The following is a 25,603-nucleotide window of genomic DNA, read 5'->3' as shown; positions in this document are numbered from 1 at the left end:
CATGATATTTCTTTTAAAAAAATACAACAAATCTTTTACTTGAGAATGTGTGATTGAAATCTGCTATTTGCTTATTTGCTTTGCCAAAGTTTTTGTTTGTTTGTTTGTTTTTAATGTGGCCATATTATAAATTTAATACTTTACTGATATGTCAACCTAACAAATATGGGAAAAGGTATACCTCACATATTTGGACTAATTGGTTTTTTTTGTTTGTTTGTTTTCCAGCTGGGACAACGTATATCTTTAGCAAAGGTGGTGGACAAATCACATATAAATGGCCTCCTAATGACCGGCCAAGTACACGAGCAGACAGACTGGCCATAGGGTTTAGCACTGTTCAGAAAGAAGCTGTATTGGTGCGTGTGGACAGTTCTTCTGGCCTGGGGGACTACCTAGAGCTGCATATAGTAAGTACTTTAAAAATAAGATTAAGCTTTGCTTTTCGTACTGTTAGGGTTTTGTTTGTTTGTTTGTTTGTTTGGTAAGTGACTTATAATTAGTTTGTTGGTTTTAAGTTTCTCTCCCCAGCAACCAGAACTTTTGGTACAGAAAATATAAATACATTCAAGAGTAATAAAGTCTTATACCTATTACTATTATAATTGATAAAAAATGTTCTTCATAATAGAAAATATTGTGCTTTTTTTTTTAAGTGTGAATTTCTCTCACTTATCTGTCTACAAAGGTTTATTTTCGGTGTGTTTTAGTGCCTTTAGGCAGCCCTGTAGATGTTGTTTCTTCTGGCTGGAAGCCGGGGGTTATAATACCGGTGACATCAAAAGAGATGGATCCAGGGTCCTTATGTCTTTTCCAGCCTGGATAGGGAATGGTCTGAAGTTACATGCCATGGATGGGAGAAAAGGAAACTTTAAAGATATTTGGGGCAGTGAAAGAAAATGGCAAAAACATTGTTTCCGTGCTATCTTACACTTATTTTTAATACATAAGTGTCAAGAAAATACAATGCCATTTATATCCTGGGACCTTTCCTTTTTCTCCAATCTCTAAGCCTCTCACAAGAATTTAGTCAGCACATAGTACATAGCAAATAATAGTTTATAAATGAAATGCTTTCTTTATCTTTTAATGTTGCCATCACTGAGTAGAGCTGGGGAACTCTTCCCTACATCTCTGCGTTGTTACCTATTTGTAAGGTTGCAATTTTGCATCTCCTCATTTCCTTGCAATATTTGCAAAGAAGCACAGGCAGGCTTTCATTGTTTAGAGATGTTAATGTTTGACTGATATGTCAAAATAAGAACCATGCCCTAACTGGTTTGGCTCAGTGGATAGAGCGTTGGGCTGTGGCCTGAAAGGTCCCAGGTTCGATTCCGGTCAAGGGCATGTACCTTGGTTGTGGGCACATCCCCAGTAGGAGGTGTGCAGGAGGCACCTGATGGATGTTTCTCTCTAATGGATGTTTCTAACTCTCTATTCCTCTCCCTTCCTCTCTGTAAAATATCAATAAAATATATTAAAAAAAAATAAGAAGCATGTCACATATTTAAAAACTGTCAAGGGTTCTTATCATTATAGTTCTTGGTCTAACGTATCTTCTGGGAGGTTCCAGAAGCATATAAATCTCTTCATACCCCTTTTAATCCTTGAGGTATAGTTTATCTCTTCTGCCTCATGCGATCATGTAAGTTGGTTTTGTTTTTGCCTATCCCTATAAGTTCTCCCTTTACCACTACCTGTGCCTCAAAGGATATTTGATTAGGTCAACATGTTCTTCCCCTTAGGCACTCACCCTAAAATGTTAGGAAAATCATCAAACATGAAAATATGTTATCACAGACTTCTACAGGACCTTAATTTTCAACATTTTATTTATTTATTTTCATTAATTTTTATTTATTAATTACAGTTGACATTCAATATTTTATTAGTTTTAGGTATACATCATAGTGCTTAGCCATTTATGTAACTTATCAGATGATCACCCCCAATAAGTGTTGTACCCACCTGACACCATATATAGTTATTACAATATTGACTATATTTCCTATTGTGTAATTTACATCCTTGTGACTGTTTTGTAACTGCCAGTTTGTACTTCTTAATCGCTTCACCTTTTTCAGACAGTCCACACCCTCCTCCGCCATCCCATCTGGCAACCATCAATTTGTTCTCAGTATATAGGAGTTTGTTTATTTTCTTAATCTTAGTTTTTTTATTATACTTATAGAATTTCAAATACACTGAGTAGAGGGTTTACACTGTCCACCCGGAGTTGAATTCTTTGTTAATGTTGGAAAGAAAACAAAACAAAACACTTCAGCATGATCATTATTGAACTGTTTTAAATTTACGGTTGTAAATTTTTCATTCAAAATGCAGTTGTCAAAAATGGGACTCTGGGGCCCTAGCCGGTTTGGCTCAATGGATAGAGCATCGGCCTTCAGACTTAAGGGTCCCAGGTTCAATTCTGGGCAAGGGCATGTACCTTGGTTGCGGGCACATCACCAGTAGGGGGTGTGTAGGAGGCAACTGATTGATGTTTCTCTCATCAATGTTTCTAACTCTCTATTCCTCTCCCTTCCTTTCTGTAAAAAAATAAATAAAATATATATTTTTTAAAAATGGGACTCTGGGAAAGTAATTTCAGCTGCCTTTCAGAAAATATGTAACAATCAAAACTGAAAGCATCTGGATTTTTATGGTGTCATAAATAAATGATCAGTTGAGATAAACTTAACTAGTGCAGTAAGGATTCTTGCTGTTTAGCATAATTTCAACTTCCTAAATGTATTTGCTCCATTCTGATTTAGGAGCCCTGCTACTTCAAAAAATAAATAAATAAAAGTGGAAACAAGAGCTTTTGCTCCTGAAAGAAATTGCTTATTGATCTAGAACCAATTACACATTTACCCTGCGAAAAGGTTCTACAGTGATCACTCTCAAGTTGTAAGGGCCATGTTATTAAATTACACACCCACTGTTGTTTGTTTTATGGTCAAAGAGTTTTAGTCTACAAGAATGGGTTTTTCTTTCCAATTCTGATCAAATGCGGGCTTACAATCGTCATGCATAATGGATTGACTTTCTAGATGTTCATACCAGCCCCAGTACCTTCCACAGCTCCTTTGCTGGCCTCCTTTCTGAACCTCCTCTCATGGTCTTGCCTAGCCAATCACTTTGAACTCAGTGTCTGCCTCTTGATACCCTTCCTCTTGAATTTGCTATCTTCAAACTCTCCCTTGATCTGAGAGCATGTCCTTGACTAGAAAGTGGAAAATGGACATTGGTTCCCTGGGCTTACCAAACGTCCTGATTGGTTAGCCCTGTTCACTCCTGCACCAACTGCTCATACCCAGTTTTAGTCTAAATCTGTCCAATGAAAACTTTCTATCTCACTCCTTTTTCTCTCATTGCCTACAAGTTATGACTTAGCACGTTGCTGATATGGAGACAAGTCACTTATTTCTACATTTTGAACATACCATGAAAATTAACACAAGGCTGGTGTTTTTCTTTTAACCACAGAAGTTTACCTCTCCTTCCCATAATGTTGGGCACACGGAATGGGAAGAGAAAGAGCAGTTAGATATTTAAAAAGCAAAGAGAGAGAGGTAGAGAGGAGGGAGAGAAAGGGAGAGATTGAGGAAAGGGGCAAGGAAGGATGAAAGAAGGGAAGGAAAGGAAATGAAAGGTATAAGGACCATAATTGATGTTTTCCAGTGACAGAAGCAAAAAATAATGATACTTAGATTTGGGAATATTCAGAGGCTACTTTATGAGGTTATTTAGGTGCCTTTGAATTTATCTTGATTTTCTCCAAATCATTTCTTCTGCTTTTTTCAAGATTGGGAATTTAAAAGGAAAACAGATTTGTAGACGTATAAAATATTACTGTTGTTTGACTTTGTGTTATGAATATAACTGACTTAAAAATGAAACAATTCATAGATGATATGTTTTATGTCATTTATCTATAAAAGTTAGAAATTTAAAGTATCTATTAAACTGCCATAAAAATATTTGTAAACCTTCAAGCCCAACCATGTATAAACCATGTACTGATTTTTTATAAAAATGATATTTTCCTCAATAAGTAATAGAATTAAACAATAAGATGGAAAGTTGATAGAACACATTAGAAGGTACTCCAGTCTTGCCAAAATGTGTAATGCCATTTCATTAACTTTTAAAATTTGATTGGCATATACTGTCAATGAAGATGTGAATATTTGACATTGTTAATGATCTTATTATTTTTTCAAAATGATGTTTGATTTTACTGGAAAATATAATCATATTTAAATTTTGATTAACTGTATTCTAAAAATTTAATAACTTGTAGTAAAATTATTTTGTTACTCAGGTGGCCTAGTTTATATAGATAGATTTTTTTTGGTTATATTAATATTGCTACTGCTACCCTCAGAGCCATATGATATTACAATTGAAATTTGTAAGGTTTCGGAAGTGGATTATGAAAAGATATGGGCATGAAGTAAGGAACAATTAATTAGCATAGTGCTTAGGGAACAAGTGCTCAGTAAATATTTTCTGAAATAATAAATGAAGTAATGAATGATATATTCAAAATATTATGGCTTAGGCTCAGTATAGACTCAACTTTTCTATAATCAAAGTGAAGTTACAGATGAAGTTTAATTTCTATATAACTCTGATAAAGGATGATTTCTTGTTTAAAATATAAAAAGAGTTAGTAATAGCCACAGATTTTTGAAAGGTTGCATATTTTATTGATATTGTTTTCTGAATCTTTACCTAAGAAATAATTATGGTAGTTGATTATTTAATGCAGGGATGGGGAACAGCAGGTCCCAGGCCATAGAAGGCCTTCGAAATCATATGGTCTGGCCCTGCCAAGACATTAAGGGTGAGTTAATTAAATGTTTAACCAAATATAGCAGACTAATTTTTAAGTTGATAATTTTGTATGACCCTGGAATGATGTTACAAATATTTAAATGGCCCTGGCCAGAAGAAAGGTTCCCCATCCCTGATTTAAAGAAAGTGTATGGTGAGAAACAATTTTTTGATAAATGATTATCTTGCCTTACTAATGACCTTATTTATTGTAATTCACTTTTATCATAAATTACTCTCTACTCATTTAATATCCATCCATGTTTTTTAAATAGAAATAAGCTTTCTGATGGTACAGGAAATAATATATAATAATGATGACTAATAAGAAAAATAATATAATATAGAAATGTGGCTTTTCATTACTTATTTTGGTACATGCTAGAAAGATTTTCTGAGCATGGCCCATATCTTTGTTAGTCCCTGTGGGTACAAAAATAAACCAGCTCACTACTTAGTACTTATTTCAACTAATATTTGTTGGACAGCCACATGGGATTCTGTTCACTAGGTAGCTTAGATTATGTATAGTAAACATACTTTGTCCCAAAGTGACTAATTTTTCTTGATTTTCCCTCCATCATGGTATCTCCATTTCTTCTCCTTGCAGTTAACTTTTTTATCTGCATAGTATTTGCAAGAACATGGAAAAATTATACGTTTTTGAGATAGAGAATATAAAGATATTTGTAATTATAAAGTGTTATATACATTTAAATTTGTAATGTTGAGTATTAACACTAAATAAAATAATTTTTGATTTGTAAACCAAAATATGTTTTATACATTTAAATGAGTAATGTTGAGTATTAATCAACACTGAATAAAATAATTTTTAGATTCAATAAAAATTAAATTCATTTTTCATATTTCCTAAGGTATATTTAGAAATTTTACCAATGTCACTCTAGAGCAAGCATGTCAAACTCATGGCCCACGGGCCACATGCCTCGTTTATTTGGCCCTTGTTAGCCTTTGAGTTTGACATGCTTGCTCTAGAGAAAACATCTCCTATATATCAGTCTGGTAATGCTAATTGGAAGTCACTTACCCCTTCTCTGATTGACAGAAGAAAGCCACTGGAAATATGTGCTCATTCACTGCCAGGAATATTAACATGTTATTGGTTCTGACCAGAGGAAATGTGTGGAGGTTAGAGGAGAGGATAAGTAAAAAAGTGTTCTTTGAAATTCTTTCATCTTGGGAGCATGAAAGAGCATTGCAAATTTGATCAGTAAATTGTTCTACATATTTGCCTTAAGTGCTTCTTCTTTGTACTTTGCCGAGCTGGAAGCCTTATTTTTACAGCAAGCTCTTAATTGATTTTGATTTAGAAATACACCTTTTGATCAGCAGGTTTAGTTTAGGCTAGAAGGATAGTGTATTTATAGTAAATATTTCATGTCCCAAAATAACTTATCAATATTGGTGACATGTCAAATATTTCTTACCTCTCTCTGCCTGTCTACATTTTGTACTATTTATCTTAACTCTATATTACAATGAAATTTATAAAAACACACATTTTAAAGTCAATAATTAGACATGGGTTCACATCTATATCAACAAGATAAAACCCAATTATTCCCTCACAGACTTTTCTTGCAGTTAAATTATGTTCTAAAGAAATATTCTCTTTAACCAACAGATTCCCATGTTTTAAGAGTTCTACTTTGCCATATAATCTTTAAATTCAATCCTGTAAATTATATGCAATAGGTATTTTTGAGAGCTTTCTCTTTCACTTTTTTTATTGTTGACAGTATTACAGATATTTTATATGATTTTGTTTTCCTGTTTCTTACATGAATTAGAGAATATGTGACCTCTGACTAGAATTTTAAAAGAAAGCTAAAATACATTCTTTCCAACATGTTTTGTAAAATTCTGGTCCAAGTTTTTAGCATATGAAGGATACAAGTTATCTTTGGAGACAATGGGAGGAATGATGGTCACATTTCTATTGGCTGACGTGCTATCCAGATACCTTGATACAGTCTCTATGTGACAGAGGGGTAGGGTTATGTGCATCAATACAAACTCCTCATTTACCCTTGGAAGTTAATCACGTCCTCATTTTCTAATTCACCTTTGTTGCAACAATAACTCCAGGAATTTGGTTTCTAGATTTCAAGAATTATTTCCTTCTCTGAAATTCTTTCACTGTGAAATTAAATAGAGAATCAAAATGACTATCTCTACCTGAACCTTCTCAGTTCATGTACTTATCACTTAGGCACTTATCTTCCTGTCTCTATTCTGAATACTTTCCCATCCATTTTATATACTTATGTCAAATTAAATTGCTAAAATGCTCCTTTGATTCTGTTATTCCTCTGTTAAAACACAGGATGCTTCCCAATTATGTACAGATAAATGCCAATTCTATGCCTAACATTTCATGTCTTTAATACTCTAATCTTAATTTCCCTTTTCAGTCCATTTTCTCATAATTCTATACTTATCTTTCCACTCCAGTGAAATTTGTTAATTCCTTCTAAAAATGAACTTCTTGCCCTTTCACTATTCTAATTCTACCCAGGAGATGTCTTCTCGTTCTCTCTCACTATCTAGATTCTGCTCAGTCATCAATCTCTCTCTTTAAGTATTGGGTGTTCTCATGGCCTGTGGGAGCTTAGAGCTTCTTGAGCTAAGAGAAAGAAGTCTAGAACTCAAAATCTTTTGGAAAGAGCTGTTGAAACAATGCCCAGGGCAGTACCTAGGTAGAGAAAATCTTAGATTCTGCTCCAATCTACGATTACTACTCTTCTTGATCCATTGCTTTATGGTGGACGCCAAGCAACTTTACAGAATAGCTTCACATCAATTCTAAGTTATCCAGAGTTGGCTTACAGTACCAAATGTTCTTTGCAATGCTATTAAAACAAAAGACTTTATTAAATCATTTCTAGCTACTGAATATACCATCACTTCTTCTGTAGCTATTATTTTTCAAAAACCTACCTTCAAGAAATATTTCTTTTGGTCAATTCAAGACATTATTATTGATCACCTGTAATGTCATTCATACTATATTTAGTTGTCTTTTTCTGTGAAGAAATGTCCCCACAATTTACCAGCTCAAAACAGCAAGCATTTATAATGTTACACAGGCTCAGTTATCCAGAAGCATCTGAGCTAGGTTATTCAGAGATTCCCAGGAGAAGACATGATTAAGTTCTCCCATTCTCAGAACATATCTGATATGTTCATTCTTATGATCCAGTCAGAGTTTACATGTCCTAGGAAGAAATTATGATCAACAATGGAAGCATATGCTCACAGGTTATAAAAGATCCTGGCTTTGCAGAAGTTTAAACATAACATGGTTTGATGGAAAAATAGTAATGAAGATATTGCTTGAGGATTACAAACTGGTTTGGGGAATGCATACTGGAATCATTTGTACACTGATCAGGAAACTTTTTCTTTTTTATTGCGCAGAACACCATAAGCCATAAGCAAAAAGCATGAGAGTAGTAGATAAAATATGCAAACAGCATAGCAAACATGTCAGCCAAAGATCAGGAAACAAGATAAAAAGGACATTATGACATTGAAGTCCTAGTAGAGCTATTGTTGGGGCATTTTGGACATAGGCAGTTCATTTTAACAAAGGAAGGAAATGACCCGGGTGAACATACAAGGGAACACTCAAGTTAACAATAGGCATAGATAATCCATATTTTAAATCAGGAGCAAAGAACTGGAGATAATTTTCACTGGGCCTGAGAAAATTATTGATGAAAACAAACATTTTCAGAGCTTTGATAGGTAATTTGTGTTGTCTTTAGGAGCTTATATGAGGAGTGTGGGGGAGGGACACACTTTCCTCTATCCTCAATTTACTTCTGGCTGCTCTAATAATAAAATAGACATCAGACAGATTAGCACAAGAAAATAAAATTTAATACATATGTATGGGAACCCCACATACATGAGTGACTGACACCCCGCATAATGAGAGGTTCAGAGATAGAAAGTGGGGGGGGGGGGGGTTCTAGGTATGCAAGACATTCTGAGCTAGGGATGAATGAGGTAAGGTGACTTGAGGGCTTCAAAGGGTCATTGCAGGATGATAACAAGAGCAGATGTTTAGTAAATAGAAGTTTGTTCTGCCCTGTAGATTGGTCAAAAGGGGTTCTCTCTGCTAATCTCCCATTTGGGGCAAGGCCCCCAATTCAAGTTCTTGCAGGTAATCAAGGAGGAGAGGTAGAAGTTTCTCTTGAGCCTGAAGCTAAAGCTGCCTTTAGCTCAAAACAATCTCTATACCACAGAGGCTCATCTTGGGGTGACTCATTCTGGATTCCCACAGGAGGCAGTATGCTGCACCTGGGAATTCGTAGGTCAACAAGACAGAGGAGGCCTCTGCCCTCCTGGAGAGGAGCAGGATGAGCTGTTTAACCTCTGCCTACAAAGCTTAGCGCTGGGAGAGCACACAGCGGTTAGGCCTCTGAGGAGACCCTTTACTGGTGGGCTCTTCCTATCAAGGAAAACACTTCCTCCTGAACCTACTCCTCAGAGCCTTCCTGCCCAACAGGGAGTGGCCATACAAGATTGACAGGCCAGAAAAGCTCTTGGTAAAAGATCCAAATGCAATCATTAGGCCTTTTTGTCTGTGAAAATAAGTTAATCTTAATATTTCTAAAATAGTACTCTGAATTTCAGCTAGCAAATGAAGACTGCTCACTCCCAAATACACATCTCCAGCCATGACTGCCCCTCTGATCATCAGAGCAGCATCTCCAAGGGCTTACTGAGTGTCTCCCTCCGAATGTCTCATGAGCACCTCAGACTTATCACATTAAAGTCTGAACTCATTGTCACCGAAGCTCATGTCCATCTACACAATTACAGATTAAAAACCTGACATGGTCCCCACGCTTACTTTTATGACCTTATGTTTCTCACCAAATTCCAGGAATGTCTCGCAATCAGCGCTATGTAATATAAATATAATGTGATCCCTGTGTATAATTTTAAATTTTCTAGTAGTCACATCAAAAAGGAAAAAAAAATCAGATGAGTGAACTTTTAATATATTTCATTTAACTCAATTTATCCAAAGTAGTATCATGTCAACATATTATAAATACAAGTTTTACATTTTTATTTTTTGAATTGAAGTAAAATTTATATATACCTTTATATTAGTTACAGGTGCACAGCATAGTAATCTGGTCTTTGTATATGCTACAAAATGATCATCACAATAACTCTAGTTACCATCTGTCACCATACAATTGACCCTCTTCACCCATTTCACCCACACACAAACCACTTTCCTCTCTGCAAACCACCAATTGAGGTTTTAATTTATTTTTTAAATTTAAATACAAGTAAAATCATACAGAGTCTGTCTTTCTTTATCTGACTTATTTCACTTAGCATAATACCCTCAAGATCCATTCATGTTGAAGCAAATGGCTAGATTTTATTTTATATGGATGAATAGTATTCTGTTTTATATGTATATGTCATCTTCGTTATCTATTTATCTATCAATGGGCATTTAGGTTGTTTCCATATTTTGTGTGTTGTAAATAATGCTGCAATAAACATAGGGGTGCATATTTCATTTTAAATTAGGGTTTTTGTTTTCTTCAGGAGTGGAATAGCTGGATCATGTGGTAATTCTATCTTTAAATTTTTGAGAAACCACATTGTTTTCCATAGTGGCTGCACTATTAAACATTCCCACCAACAGTGTATGAGGGTTTCCTTCTTTCCATATCCTCTCTAACACTTGTTATTTCTTGTCTCTTTGATAATAGCCATTCAAACGTGGGGGAGGTGATATCTCATTGTGGTTTTAATTTGCTTTTCTCTAGTAATTACTGATATTGAACATCTTATGTGTGTTTGGCTATTCACATGTCTTCTTTGAAAAAAATGGCTATTTAGATCCACTATCCATTTTTTAATCAAACATTTTTTTTGCTATTGGTTATATGAATTCATTATATATTTTGAATATTAACCTGTTATTGGATTTATGATTTGAAAATATTTTTTCTCATTTAGTAGGGTGACTTTTCATTTTGTTGATGGTTTCCTTTGCTGTATAGAAGTTTTTTAGTTTGACATAGTCTACTTGTTTATTTTTACTTTTGATGACTTTGCCATTGCAGTCAGTTCTAAAAAAATCAGTGCCAGGATCAATGTCAAGGAGCTTTCCCATATGTTTTATTCTCTAGGAGTTTTATGGTTTCACATTAACAAATCTTTAATACATTTTTATTTCTGTGTAATGGTGTAAGACAATGGTCTAGTCTAGTGTCGTTGTGTTGCATATGGCTGACTAGTTTCCTCAACACCATTTATTGAAGAGACAGTCTTTTTCCCATTGTATATTCTTGTCTCCTTTTTCATAAATTAATTATGCATATATGTATGGATTGATTTATGCCCTCTCTATTCTGTCCCATTGATCTATGTGTCTGTTTTTATTCCAGTACCATACTGTTTTGATTATATAACTTTGTAATATAGTTTGAAAGCAGGGAACTTGATATTTCCAGCTTTGTTCTTTTTTCTTAAGATTGTTTTGGCTATTTGGGGTAGTTTGTGGTTCCATACGTGTAATAGAATTATTTGTTCTAATTTTGTAAAAAATGCCATTGGAATTTTGATAAGGATTGCTTTGAATCTGCAGATTGCTTTGGGAAGTATGAGCATTTTAATAATATTGATTATTCCAATACATGAGCACACAACATTTTCCCCCCCAATTTCTTCTAACAGTGTCTTATAGTTTTTATTATACAGGTATTTCACCTCCTTGGTTAAATTTTTTTTCTAGGTATTTTATTCTTTTTTATGCAACTGTAATTGGGATTGTTTTCTTAATTTCTCTTCCCGATAGTTTGTTATTACTTTATAGAAATGCAGCAGATTACTGTATATTGATTTTGTATCCTGCAACTCTACTGAATCCGTTTATTCTAACAGTGATATCTGCAAATGCATGTGTTACTCGTCTCATTTGCAAATAGTGAAAGTTTTATTTCTTTCCAATTTGGATGCCTTTTATTTATTACTATTATTTCTTCCTAAATTTCTCTGGCTAGGACTTCTAATACTGTGTTGAATAAAAGTGGTAAGAGTGAGAATCCTTGTCTTGTTCTGATCTTAGAGGAAAAGTTTTTAGCTTTTTCACTCTTGAGTATGATGTTAGCTGTGGGTTTGTTATGTACGGCCTTTAATATGTTGAGGTACATTCTCTCTATGTCTACTTTGTTGAGAGTTGTTGTTGTTTTGTTGTTGTTGTTTTGGTCTTAAGTGGATGCTGAATTTTGTCAAATGCTTTTCCGCATCTATTGAGATGATTACATGATTTTTATTTTTTTAATGTAGTGCATCATGTTGGTGTATTTGCAGATGTTGAATTATCCTTGTGTTTCTTAAGTAAATCCTACTTGATCATGGTGTATGATATTATTGAATTTAGTTTGCAAATATTTAGTTGAAGATTTTTCAGCTCTATGTATAGCAGGGACATTGGCCTGTATTTTCCTTTTTTGTTATGTCTTAGTTTTGATATCAGGGTAATGTGGGCCCAGGGTGGTTTCTGGCAAGTCTGTGTCTCTGCCTCCCCTACTCATCTCGATGTGCCTTTTATCCTTTGCTGTGGAGGACCTATTTATCCAGTTTTCAGAGGGAATTGTTTCATAGGTAACTGTAGATCTGTTGTGCTCATAGGAAGAGGTGTGTTCAGGATCTTCCTATACTATCATCTTGAACCGCATCCTCTAAATTTTACTGTTTTACATTACTAAGTTTTCCATGCTAAGTTTTTGATAGCCAATGTGTTTTTTACACTTATAGTATCTCTCAATTAACAATCTACATTCCTGGCCTGCAGAGATGGGCCGAAACCAGCTTTCCGACATCCCCCGAGGGGTCTTGGATTGCCAGAGGGCACAGGCCAGGCCCAGGGACCCCACTGTGCACAAATCTGTGCACTGGGCCTCTAGTAATTAAATAAACTTTGAAATTCAGTTCATCAATTCTATTAGCCACATTAATTTTTTTTTAAATTTTTACTTTATTTTTATTGTGGACACTATTACAAATGATGTCCCCATCCCCCCTCTTTTGCCCACCTCCATCCATCCCCCACCACCCTTACCTCTGAACATCACTACACTGTTGTCTGTGTCTATGGGTTATGCCCATATGTTCTTTGGCTAATCCCTTCACCTTCTTTCATCCAGTCCCAACCTCCTCCCTCCCCTCTGACTGCTGTCAGACTGTTCCATGTATCCATGCCTTTGTATCTATTTTGTTCTTCAGTTTATTTTGATCATCAGATTGCACAGATATGACTAGCCACATTTCAAGTGCTCAACAGCTGGCTAGTGGCTACCGTATTTATTGTACTGCAGCTTTAATGTAGCTGCTTTCTTTGTGTCCATTATTATTGCCTTAGTTTAATGGCCTCTTTCTGAACTGTTGTAATAGCCTTCTCACTAACCTCTCGGCACCCAAGGTTCTTTCCCTTTCTAATCCATCTCTGAACTGCCACCAGAATGATTGTTGTAAAACTAAAACATGGTTATTTCAACTTCAAATGTCAATGTTTTATGGCGGTGTGTCTTAACCTCTTTTAGTTTGAGACACACCTGACTGAAAATATTCATCCACCAGCAGGTAATTGGACTCACTTAGGGGCTGCTGCTTAGAAAAATATCAGGGAGAGAGAGGCACGGATCCCGGCCTTCTGTCTATAACTCCACTCTTCTCTCTGACTCTGCGTGAGAGTATGCTCAACTCCTGACCTGCTAATAAGGCTGCTCAAGGATTTGCAGACCCTCCATAATATTATTAAAGGTTGTTTCCAATGTTTATTTTGTGGGGTTTGGGGAAAAACTGATTTTCTACTTATCAAACTTGTATATACAGACTCTTAGTAATTTACTTCTCCAGGACAAAGCAAAGTCAATTATCTGAAGAAAAAAAAAAAAAGGTAAAAAAAGTCTTTACCTTTTTTTTTTTTTTCTGTTGTTGGACTTGCACTCTTTTCTGTTTTTGTTGGTAATTTTGTAAACCAGGCAAAATTTTTTATTCATATTAAAGAGTTTAAGTCCCGTTGGCAAATCCTTCCTTTCTGTTAGAATTTAAATACTCTGCTTTGTGCATCTTTGTCTTCCCAGAGCCCAGCTTGAGCCTGGAGTTTAGCAAATGAGCAGTAAATATTTGTTGAAATAATTTTTTGGTTCTAGAAGTTACACTGTGTGTGCGTTCTGAAAATGTCCCAGGGCAGCAAATAGGTCTGTGCTGCTTCAGTTAAGGGCGGCATCTCCCCAGGAGAAGTCAGTTTATATGTAACAGTTAAGGATGAGTTGGAGATGCAAATCTGAGAAAACGACTAGCATGTTTGCAGTTTATGTGTTGCCTTTTCATAGTTTGGTACATTGAGGCAAGAGTCTGGTAAACCTCACCTCATCCTGTTCTGTTGGAGAAACAGAGCCCTCTCCTGCAAAAATAGTTCAAAAGCCAGACTCCTTGGCCAGACCTTGGTGAATGCAAAATATGGGCTTCTTTTCCAGGTTCATCTCCAGCGACTCCCCATTAAATGTGCACAGTTCTCTCTTTAATATGTGCATTTCACAATCCTTTCATTTTTTTCCAGGCATTTCCAAGTCGCTGAAAATACAGAGCCAGGTGAGGCCTGGCTTTTGGCCTCCAGTAGCTTAGACTTTAATGGATATGTTTCACTTTAGTAACACATAATGTAGACATAGGCTGGCATTTTATTTTATTTTTCATTAGTTTATTTTTGTGTGTTTTTAAATTATATTTTATTGTTATTGTTCACATTATTACAGATGTCCTCCATTTTGCCTTCATGTTGTAGAAGCACAATTAAACGTTTTAAAATCCTATGTAGCAGTCTTTAAGTGTGGCTTTTATAAAAGCAGCCAATAAAATCATAACTATTCTTGGTTTATATACATCACCCCATATAATATTCAATGAGAAAAAAATACCATCCTTATTTAATTTATGAGAAAGCAAGGCATAAGTCGCATACCTAATAAGCAAAGGCAGGATTTGAACTCAGACTTCTACATCCAGGTGTTTACCTCTCAGCTTATGTGTGTGTTACAGATAAGAATTCAGGAGGCAGTTCCTCATTTGGTTACACCTGACAACTCTGCCTTTGGTCTGCTTAGTACTATTTATAAAGTCAGACAACCCAGGCTTTTAGCATACCACACATCACACGAATTATTAAGCATTCCAAATATCAGCTACACATACCATTTTCTCTAGTTAAATAAACATAGGAAGTTATCTGGTTGACTGGTTGCTCGAAACATTTTGTAGTTAGGTAGATAGCTTTTGCAATTAGTTTGATCTGCTAGTTTGGGGCAGACATAACTTTAAAGGCAGAGACCACGATTTTCAAAACAATATTTGTACCAATAATGAAATGACAGCAAAGTAGAACTTCAAGGTGCCTTTGTCCATGTTCATTTGTCCCTTTGAAATAAATATTCCTACTTCCTTCTGTTCCATCTGCCCTCTTCTCTTTCCCAGTCTGGCATATTTCTATTTATCTTCAAGGCCTCGACCATATATTTCATATATTTGTGAAGCTTTCTTTGGCCCCCCTAGGGCAAAACGAATCATCTCCTTCTTGGTACTATTACAGCACTTTGTCCTGAATGCTATTATGTACTTACCTTGGCCATAGCTATTTCATTAGGCGCCCTTCTACCTCATTAAATTGTGAACTCTTTAAGGTCAGTGACCATGTATTTTATATCTTTATAGCTTTTGTATTTTCAGACACTACCACAGTCGTTATTAATACATAATAAATGTGTGTGGATGAAGGAATGCATGGGTGAGTAAATGGAGCCTTTGTTTTTGGCTTGATTCCGCCCTTTCTCTCCCGCTGGTAATTTTCCACTGCAGTGCAGGAGCGCACAGGAGTACTGCTCTCTTCCGGGCACAGCATGAGGTAGACTCCCAGAGGGGATGGTGAAAGCATGTGACACTCTCCTGAGACTCCTCGCTTACAACCTGGGAAGGCTTGCACACTAAGGCAGAGGCCTGAGGGCTGGGGCTTGTTATGAAACAGACTCATTATCCATGTGGTATTTTCTCTGGGAAGGAAGACTTTTCTCATGTTAGACCATAGGTCATCTCCATTTCTTGGTTCAAACGTGACAAACAGGTGGTCACTTCTCTGAGATTCAGCCTGGGTATTCTTCCTTTTGTTTTGGATACTTATATAAAAACATCTGAGGTATATTCCCCTACTTTCTGACTTGATGGCAAGAAATGAGTCCAATACAAGAATGAAAGGAAAAAAGAAAACCCTACTGTGGGAATCAGTCCTAATTTGATGAGGGTTTTGGTCTGTAATTAACCTATACTACCCTGGCAACTTGTCCTATTTTGTCTGTTCTCTTACTCTGCCAACCTCTGACACTTGCTTCAACAGTGGAGGTGGAATAGAATCTCCATTTATTAAAATAACTAGAGGTCCGGTGGGGTCCCTCGGCCTGGACTGCAGGGATCGGGCTGAAACCAGCACTCCAATATCCCCCGAGGGGTCCTGGATTGCGAGAGGATGCAGGCCAGGCTGAGGGAACCCACTGGTGCACAATCAGGGCCAGTGAGTGATCGCGTGAGATCTCCAGGGCGTGTCTGGCCCATCTAGCCCAGTCCCGATCAGCCAAACCCCAGCAGCAAGCTAACCTACTGATCAGAGTGTCTGCCCCCGGGTGGTCAGTGTACGTCATATCGACTGGTCGAACGGTCAGACACTTAGCATATTAGGCTTTTATTATATAGGGTTTTAAAAATGGTTTTAATTATTATGTATTAAATGTTTGAAAGTACTAATGTTTATTATTTTAAAAAGAGTTAATTGCACCCTCTGAAGTCAAGCTTACTCTATTCATTTGCTTAGTAAGAAGAACAATAGCTAAGCAATGCTCTGGAGCAGGTATGAAGTGCTTACTATGGACCACACACCAACCTAAACACTTTGCATAAAATTATATTTCATTTAGTATTCACAACCCATGGAGGTGTGGATTATTATCTCAATTTGACAGATGAGAAAATTGTATTTTAAAATAAGTGTCACAAATGCAAAGGTGCCTGGATTTGAACCAGTTCTCTCAGACTTTAAAGCTTTTTGTTTTGTTTTGTTTTTTTGTCTTTTTGGTGGTTTTTTTGGTGCAAAGGAAAATTTCAGGCTAGCCAAGTTACTTTTCCAAATCATTTTACAATCTGAAAATCCAAATTACCATCCTAAGTCAATGAGTCTTTACTGTGAACTGTGTCTGAGCGTCCTTAAGCATGGGTACAAGCTGGAACTTCGTGTTCCTCTACACAAATGCAGTAAATAACAATAGAGTGCCCATGGCATAGAACACAATGTTTTGTATTACAATTCATGTGATAGGTGGAATTATAGGTATCATTGCTGTTTTTTAAGTTGTGCTTAAATGTAGGGCTAAGCTAATACTGCTGCATGCAACATTATGGGCTGTATGTGGATAGGAATATAAAAGGAACCTGCAATTCTCTGGAAACTGGCTGGAGTGGCAGCTTTTAGCCTTTCCCCAGGTTTTAAAGCTTCTGCATAAAACCGAGACAGCTTGACCTACTTTTTTTTTCTTTTTCTTTTTCTTTTTTTTCCAAAAGGCATGGTAGAGTCTCAGTGTAGCTCAGGATGTAAATGAGGGGGGAGAAAGGGAATTGGTCTATTGCTTGTATCTCTTGCTGATTGGACACCTTCCTGACAGAAGTGTTCAAAGGAAAAGTATGTCATCTTGTTCATTATTGTTAATTAGCAGTAAAAACCGGGCTGCGGGGCTTCGAATCCCACAGGACGGCAGCAGGGAAATGGGGCTGAAATTTTAGCAGTAATATGTGGAGTAAGGTCAGACTGCCTGCCATGTAGGTTTTTGAACTGAGCTCATTTCATATTTAAAAGGCAGGCATTGTGGAGGTATTTCACATGGTAGAAAGAAAAGGCTGTAAATTCTAGCCCCCTCCCAATGCTTGCTTCAACACCAATGGTTAGTTGGTCATTTGTAACTGGCTATTATAAAGGGTGTCTGATAAACGAAGTGGCGGGGGTATATTTTGGTATTTGAAATTGCAACATAGATATTGTTCATTATTATGTGAATTACATACTGTAACCGTCATCTTTATAATTAACTAGCTTTTCAGTGGACTTTCTTCTCACTAGACTGTATTTCTTTTATTTAACTACTCTTTTTTGATTTACCAGCTTTTGGGGGTGGGGGGAATTCTTCTGTGTAGACATAAACTGGATTTAATCGATTAGTGATGCACAGAATTGGGTCCACCAGGCCAATAATTTTTTATAACAGGCTATTCACAGGGAGTTGGGTTTTATTTGTTAACCTAAATCTCTATTTATTTTCCAGAAGAAAATAAATACGCACACATTTCCTTAGTAAATTTTATTTTCTTAGGTCATGAAAGTACTTATTGAAAAATTTAAACACGATGATGTGAATTAAAAGTAAAACCTGCCTATAATGTATTAACCTTTTTACTGTGGTACCTAAATTCTAATCTTTAATTTTGTAGCATAGGCATATATATTTCTTTTCTTTTATGTATATGTGTAAATAGTTGTATATATTTTGATACATCTAAACATTCTTCAAAAACGACAAAATGTTTTCATAAGACACATAACATTCTGCCACAGTATGTGATTATTGTTACTTAATCTATTTTGGACATTTTTCTACTTTGAGGATAAAATCTCATATTTACCTCATAGTATCCAATTGCATGCATATATCGCACTTTATCATACCTTTCCTTTATTATGGGCATTTTAATTGTTTTAGAATTTTTAGTATGACGAACTGATGAGAACTTTTTAATCTTGTGGAAATATTACTTCACATGTATGAAAACATTCTTTAGGAAGAGAACTTCCTATGAGCAGAACTACTGTGTTTATTGCAGATTGTCCTTCAGGAACATTGAACTGTTGAACCCTCCCACCAGGAGGTATACAAAAATGTCAGAGTGGGGCATTTTAATATAAAGACAAACTGGCCTTCTTATGTTTCCGACATTGAGCTCCATAGTTTGATTTTTTCTGGCCCATTTGATATGAGTGTGTTTGTGTTTAATAATTATGCTGGTTTAGAGGTGATACCAAACCCCTTTAGCTTCTATCACGATTTTTCTTATATTCACAGACCAGCCATGGACTGAGGAAGCTGGTTAACAAGTACGCAGTGCTTCTTAGGAAAGTGGTGGCTACAGTTTTGAGGAAGAGCCAGGCAGACAAGAGGTTACTCTCTCAGTGGAGGCAGACCTCGGTTCAGAGCCGGCCTGGCGTTCCTTGCCTTCTACACATTCCATATTTCCTCACTGTGCCCCGAGTCACTTCTTATTGTGATCATGCAGTCTGCAGGGCTTGTGCAACAGCAGTGGCGTGTGACAGGCCTCTCATGTATTAATATTGTCAACATGATTGTGCTTAATCTTAATGTAGCAAACAGAGCAACAGCAGATGTGTTCTGCTATTAAGCATTTAGTAAGGCATAGAAATCCTAGCTCTTGATAGCCCATTTCAGCGTCAAAATTCTCAAGCTCAGAGGGTGGATTACACCAAGGGACTAACTCATATGTTGGGTGGCATTTGGTAATGGCTAAGATGAAACTGAAAGGAAGTCAGATGTTCCGAAGAGGGGAAAAAATGTAGCTATTGAACTTTTTCAGATTCTTCATGGGATTATTTACTTTAGTCTTATTGCATCCATTGTGAACTAAATCGCAGCTGATAGAGCCCCAGTTAAATTCCGAGGCCCTCATGGGTAGCTTGCCAAAACTTTTTTTGTTAGTAATATGTGAATATGATTTAAACGTGGGAATATAACCCGAAGGATAGTTTTTTTCTTTGAACTTTTAAAATTATTTTTAAGGTGCTACTGCCTTTGTGTTTTACTAATGGAAAGATAAAATATGTGACTCTGGATTTTAATAGGCACTGAGAATATTTGATAATGCCACAGCTGTCTATATCATATTCACTAACATATTTAATAGCTGAACAGATGCTTTTTGCTATGGTAACACATGGTGCTGAGCAGCAGGGAGTCCCATTTGACAAGTCAGTTTTTATTTTATTTCTTTATCCCCAAACCTTCTCTAATAATCCCAGATTTCAGTGTATTTTGATTTGTTAGGCAGCCAGCAGATAAGAGGGAGTCTGTTCTCTGCTGTGTGTTTCCAACAGGTTATTTGGTTTTAAGAGACAAAGCCATGAGATTCTAAAATAAAATCACTGGACAAGATTGGGTAAGACACGCAACACACCTAACTACATCACAATATGATACATGTATCCAACACACAATAGGTAGAGTAACCTCTTCAGGGAAGCTGGGCACAGTGTCATGTGTTAGCATCAGATTAGTAAGAAATCCTAGCCACCAGCCTCTCAGTAAGTACTAGTTAGGTGGTAAGCAGGTTACTTACCTGTGATGGTGATGTGTGTAAATCTTCTAGTTGCCTTACATAACAAGCAATAACTTGTCAGCATGATGCCCAAGGGAAGTTGGGGTTGTTTGGTGTTGCAAGGTTTGCTCTCTGAGGATCAGTTCTTTAGAGCCTCCCATGAGCTACTTTCCAATGTTTTAATTGCTTGTTCTGGGAAAAAAAAACACACACACCTGATATATATGCTAAAGCTAAAATAAGATGAGTGTCTAGCGAATGTATTTTGAGATTCGTAGAAAGATGTGGAATTGATGATGGGCCTCTTGAAGTGGTTTTTGCCAAAGATCCTGTATAGTCATGTTGAAATTATAAAATTGTTGAAATTGGATATATTTAACTAAACTTCAAGGATTTCTGGTGTACTTTTTGTCTGGTGAGGGAATTATACTAGCCTGGAATCTAAAATGTGAATGAGAAAGCTTGGCTCAAATCTCACAGAATGTTTTATGCAATTGTCAACTATCTCGACTAGAAAAAGCAATTGTACATCAAGGCAGTTTGCGTCTTTTTTTTTGACCATTTCCTTGAGCAGGACTTGCATAATTGCCCACTAGGATCTGTTTAAGTACTCATGGTGTTAGGCTTTTCCTGGCTCCATGGTCATTATGCACACTCTATCTTTGCCTCAACAATCCACACTAATCCAGTGAATCCAGGAAAGTTCTCTCAGTTTGCATGACTGACAGGATTAATTGATGTCCTTTGCAGGAGTGGTGAAGTGTCCCCAGCTCAGACTTCTCTCTGTTGTAAGCGTGAACCTCAGGAAGCTGTGGTTGAGGACTTGGCTTGGTTATGCTTTCTTATTCATGCTAAGCCTGCCTGCAAGAAAATATTCCCCCGTTTTTTGGCCAAAACAACTGGGGTGCTGGACTATAGTGAAACAATGGGATAAGAGATTTGCAAATTCTTTTTTTACAATTTGTTATTACAGTTTGCATTCTATATTATTATTATTTTTAAGTATTGTATTTTTAACATATATTTTTATTGATTTCAGAGAGTAAGGGAGGAGAGAGAGATGGAAACATCAATGATGAGAGAGAATTATTGATAAGCTGCCTCCTGCATGCACCCTACTAGGGATTGAGCCTGCAACCCTGGCATGTGCCCTTGATCAGAATCGAACCTGGGACCCTTCAGTCCACAGGCTGATGCTCTATCCACTGAGCCAAACCAGCTAGGGCACATTCTATATTATTTTGTGTTACTTTCTGCTGTACAACATAGTGGTTAAGCAATCATATACTTTACAAAGTGTCCCCCCTGATATTTCCAGTACCACTTGCCGCTATACATAGTTATTATTGGAGTTACAAACTCTTGATATAACCTTTTCCTCCATTTTATACTAAGGATGAAGGTAACTCAGTAATCATTTATTTTATACTTGATTTGGTTGTTTAAAGTAAAGAGTTAATGTAAACCTAAATTCTTAGGGCCTTTTCACCACCTAGGCTTGATGACAAGTTATTTTTGGTATTCTAAAAGTTCTTATTTCCAAACCCAGAGGGACAACCTTATATATTAACCACAATGTTATTATCCCCTTAAAAAAATGTTACATGAGAAGGCAAATGTAAATGGTGAAAACTTTTGTGGATAACATACAGATATAGTTTAGTCACAAAAAATAGAGTATCCTTAAAGAATTCTGAAGTTATGTAGATGGCAGGGCAGCTAGATATAACCATTTCTCTTTTGCTATGCCTGATGGAGAGATGGACCTAAACATGTTTGACTATAATAAAAGCAGGTCATGTGAATTTAAAATCCAAATGAATCTTTGAAACATAACTATTCACTCAGAGGGATACAACCTGCAAGCCATTGGGGTTTTGTGTATTTGAACATCACAGTGAAGCCAACACCTGAATTCACTGCCGGTGAAAAAGAAAAAAGAAATGTTAAAGCAATTGATATGTTTTATTTTGAAAATTATTTTTAAAATTTGTAATACAATTTAATGATTTTGAAATGGGCACCCTTGCCTCCTTTGTTTTGCATATGTAAAACAGGAATCGCTAGGTTTTTAAATTAACATAAACTAAAATATCACTAGGTACAATGTTAAGGTTTTTAGGTCCCTAATTAGTTTTAGGACCAGAAAAGATAATTCACTGAAATGTTCACTTGTATTCTACCCCCTAACTAAAAATGCCCAAATGTTGAGAAAATAAATGGATCATACAGTTTATATGAAATGGCTTTCTGAAGTTTAGATTCTGTCTTAGACTTCAAGATACACAAATGGTTTTCTATCCTAAACCTTGTGGGTGGAGGAGGCTATGATTATGGTTGTATATGAAGCATAGTGAAGGGCTTGGGAGCTGAGAGAGAAAAAAGAAGCTGAAGGAGAACACAATCACATCTCTAGAGTAAAGTGATAGATATTATTTTATTCGGAGAGAATCATTCGCACCAGGAGCAGGGAGGTGGATCCCTCCGGAAGGATATTTAGAGCTAATAGGCATCCAGTACCCACCCGATGTGGGGAGTCTTTCATTCACGAATCATTACTTGAGGACCTTCATGTGCTAAACCTTATTCATATCTTGGGGTATAAATGTGGGTAAGATAGTGCATAAGCTTCAGTGAAATTGAAGAAAGAATTTTAAAATGCCGTAATAAAGACAATAATAGAAGTACAGAAACTGCGGAAGCATAAAGAAAAGGATTGTGAATTTTGCATTGGTGCCGCTGGGACACCTTGCGGAGGAGTTAGTATGAGTGAATAACTTGTTAAACACCCAAAAATAAATGAAAAGGACCATCAGGAGTAATATAAGCTAAAGTTACATACAGCCTGGTGTGTCTTATTGTGTGTCCTTGAATATAGCCCAGAGTAGGCATGAGAAAATGTTTTCTGATTGAATGGTTACATGGAAAACACCTTTTTTTCCATGACAATAACTTAGACTGAAAGAAAACACTTTTAACCAGTATGCAAGTGCTGTGGTAGTACGGGGAGACTTCAGTGACACCCAGAAGCTTCACTGTAGGTTGCTTTCAGAATAGCACTCCGGGTGGTAAGGTCATAAAGATGACCTTCGACCAGGCATTTTGGTGACAGAGGAGCTGCGTAGACCCACAGGATGCAGAATTCCAGGCTACCCTAGGATGCGTTCTTTGGGTCCCCTTTTATTTTCAGTTCTGTCCTTTTGCATTGGCATTTCTGAAAGGTGGTCCAAGTTGAGAGTTGAACCCCTAGTTATAGAAGGTTTTTGTATAATTACATGCTTCGATAAAGAATTTTAAAGTAAATAATTATAAGACCCAGCCAGATAGATGAAGGGCCTGTTAGTGTAGGGACTTTTTCAGGCTCTGTTTTCTCCATTGACTTGGCTGCTCAGCTAATTCGGTGAGCTCAGATACAGCAGTAACGATGGCATGGCATTCTGCTTCCTATTCTCCATAGACATGCTGTGCAGGTCAAACATAGGTAAAAGCTAATTTTTAAAAGATATGTTTGAGAATAAAGTGACTACTTTTTAAATAGTCTTTGCTGTTCTTACCATGAGCAGAATTTATTCTGTAAAATATATTTATTGTGGTGCTCATAATCAAGGGTTGGGGGGAAATTAGGAGGCGTTGCTAATGCTGTATCTGTTTTGCCCCAATCACACTTCTGGATCCTTTTCTAATTATCATATTGATCTTCACTAGTATCTGCCCCAGGTGTTGTACCAGGACCACCAGGAACATGACAAGGTCATTGCTTTTGACCCATCAAGACAAGCCACATCTTTTGGAGGCTGCTAACACATGAAATAGGTTCTGTCAGAGATATTTCTTTACTTTCAAAAAATAATAATGGTGTTTCACAATATGGTCTGTATAATTTAGACCTTGTGATTATTCCAGACTTCAATTCTCTGCATTGAGGATAGTAGGTGCGTGTTCAGAATTACACCTAAATCTGAAAACCACTTCTTGAAATTATGTTAGCATGGTGCCATTGATCATTAAAACTGAGTTGAACTTTCCACTGTGCAACATATGTAGAAAATTAGTGTGACAATTCTGTTGTTCCCAAAGGCTGTGGTTCCCTGAGCTCAGTGATGCACTCTGATTTGTTTTATTGGCTTGAAAAGAAAAAGCGAAGAATAAGAAAATGTATTTTATCATGTCTCCATCTCTACTCATTTGCAGTTTAAAAAACATAGGTCTTGCAGAATCTCTTCACTTGGTATCATGAAGATAAAAAGTGATTCAAGGAGAATAATAATTTGGTTTTCTAATTCTGGTTTCTAAATGGTTAAGATACATGGCTTGAAGCCTGTAATTTTGATCTATTTATGTAACTTAGAAAATCAAACTTTTTAAATTGGACCAGTTTTCTTGTACCATGTTGCCATTTCAAAATAGAGCATCCAGATTGAATAAGATGTAATCAATATTATAATGTTTATAAGCATCAAAACAGTAAAAATCTAGGCATGATTTATGAATTCATTTGGCTTAAAGTAACAAAACAACTTTTCTGACACCATCTTCTTTCTGTTTTCACTTCCTCCAGCCTTTTTTTGTACTTAGAAGCATATTTAGTTTCTTTAAATATTTAACCAATTTAATCTGAGATTTAGCCACATTCATCTGTGAAATCAACTTTTCCTTCTGAGTATTTATTGATAGATACTTTATTCTTTAAAGAGTTACCTAATATGATTAAAATGTTCAAATTACAAATTTGGACTGATTTTCAGTCTACTGTACTAAGGTAACTGTCCTATTTCTATAACTCTTATTCCCCCCAAAGGGTTGTTATTGCACTTGCTTTTAGCACTAAATGTTCTGAATATTAACAGGGGTACCAGAAAAAACAGTGCCAATTATGTGCTAAGATTTTATTTGGATAATTCATTTTGCATAAGCCCTTACGGTGGCCAAACTATAGGATACATGCTGTTGAACTGAAGAACAGGTAAAAGTAATTTCCGGTTAAAGGAAAGTTTGGCTATCTATATATATAAGAGCCTAAGCGACTGTTACAACTGGTCGACCGAACAACCGGTCGACCAGTTGCTATGATGCACACTGACCACCAGGGAGCAGACGCTCAACACAGGAGCTGCCCCCTGGTGGTCAGTGTGCTCCCACAGCCAACCTGCTGCAGCCAGCCAACCTCCAGTGGTCCCTGCCCGCTGCTGGCCGGCCCCGATCAGCCCCCATCAGGACAGGGCGAGATAGCCTCGATGGGTGCAGATCGTAGGCAAGGCTGAGGCACCCCACCCAT

At 36.5% G+C, this 25,603-nt stretch overlaps 1 protein-coding gene across 24 annotated transcripts in view; it reads left to right on the top strand.

Moving 5' to 3' along the window:
- The window catches only part of NRXN1 (neurexin 1), a 1,006,580-nt gene that overhangs the window by 721,254 nt on the left and 259,723 nt on the right, over window positions 1-25,603 (top strand). For all 24 annotated transcript variants that reach the window (XM_070429185.1, XM_070429195.1, XM_070429182.1 and 21 more), the window contains one exon: window positions 229-410. In XM_070429185.1, coding sequence (XP_070285286.1) covers window positions 229-410 — 182 coding nt within the window. The remainder of the gene's footprint in view (window positions 1-228; window positions 411-25,603) is intronic.

The sequence above is a fragment of the Myotis yumanensis genome, unplaced genomic scaffold (genome assembly GCF_028538775.1).
Source record: "Myotis yumanensis isolate MYYU_CA2020_CCGP unplaced genomic scaffold, mMyoYum1.0.hap1 SCAF_11, whole genome shotgun sequence".
Classification (NCBI taxonomy): domain Eukaryota; kingdom Metazoa; phylum Chordata; class Mammalia; order Chiroptera; family Vespertilionidae; genus Myotis; species Myotis yumanensis.
Note: the sequence above shows the minus strand (reverse complement) of the source record. Positions and strands in the feature narration are given on the sequence as shown.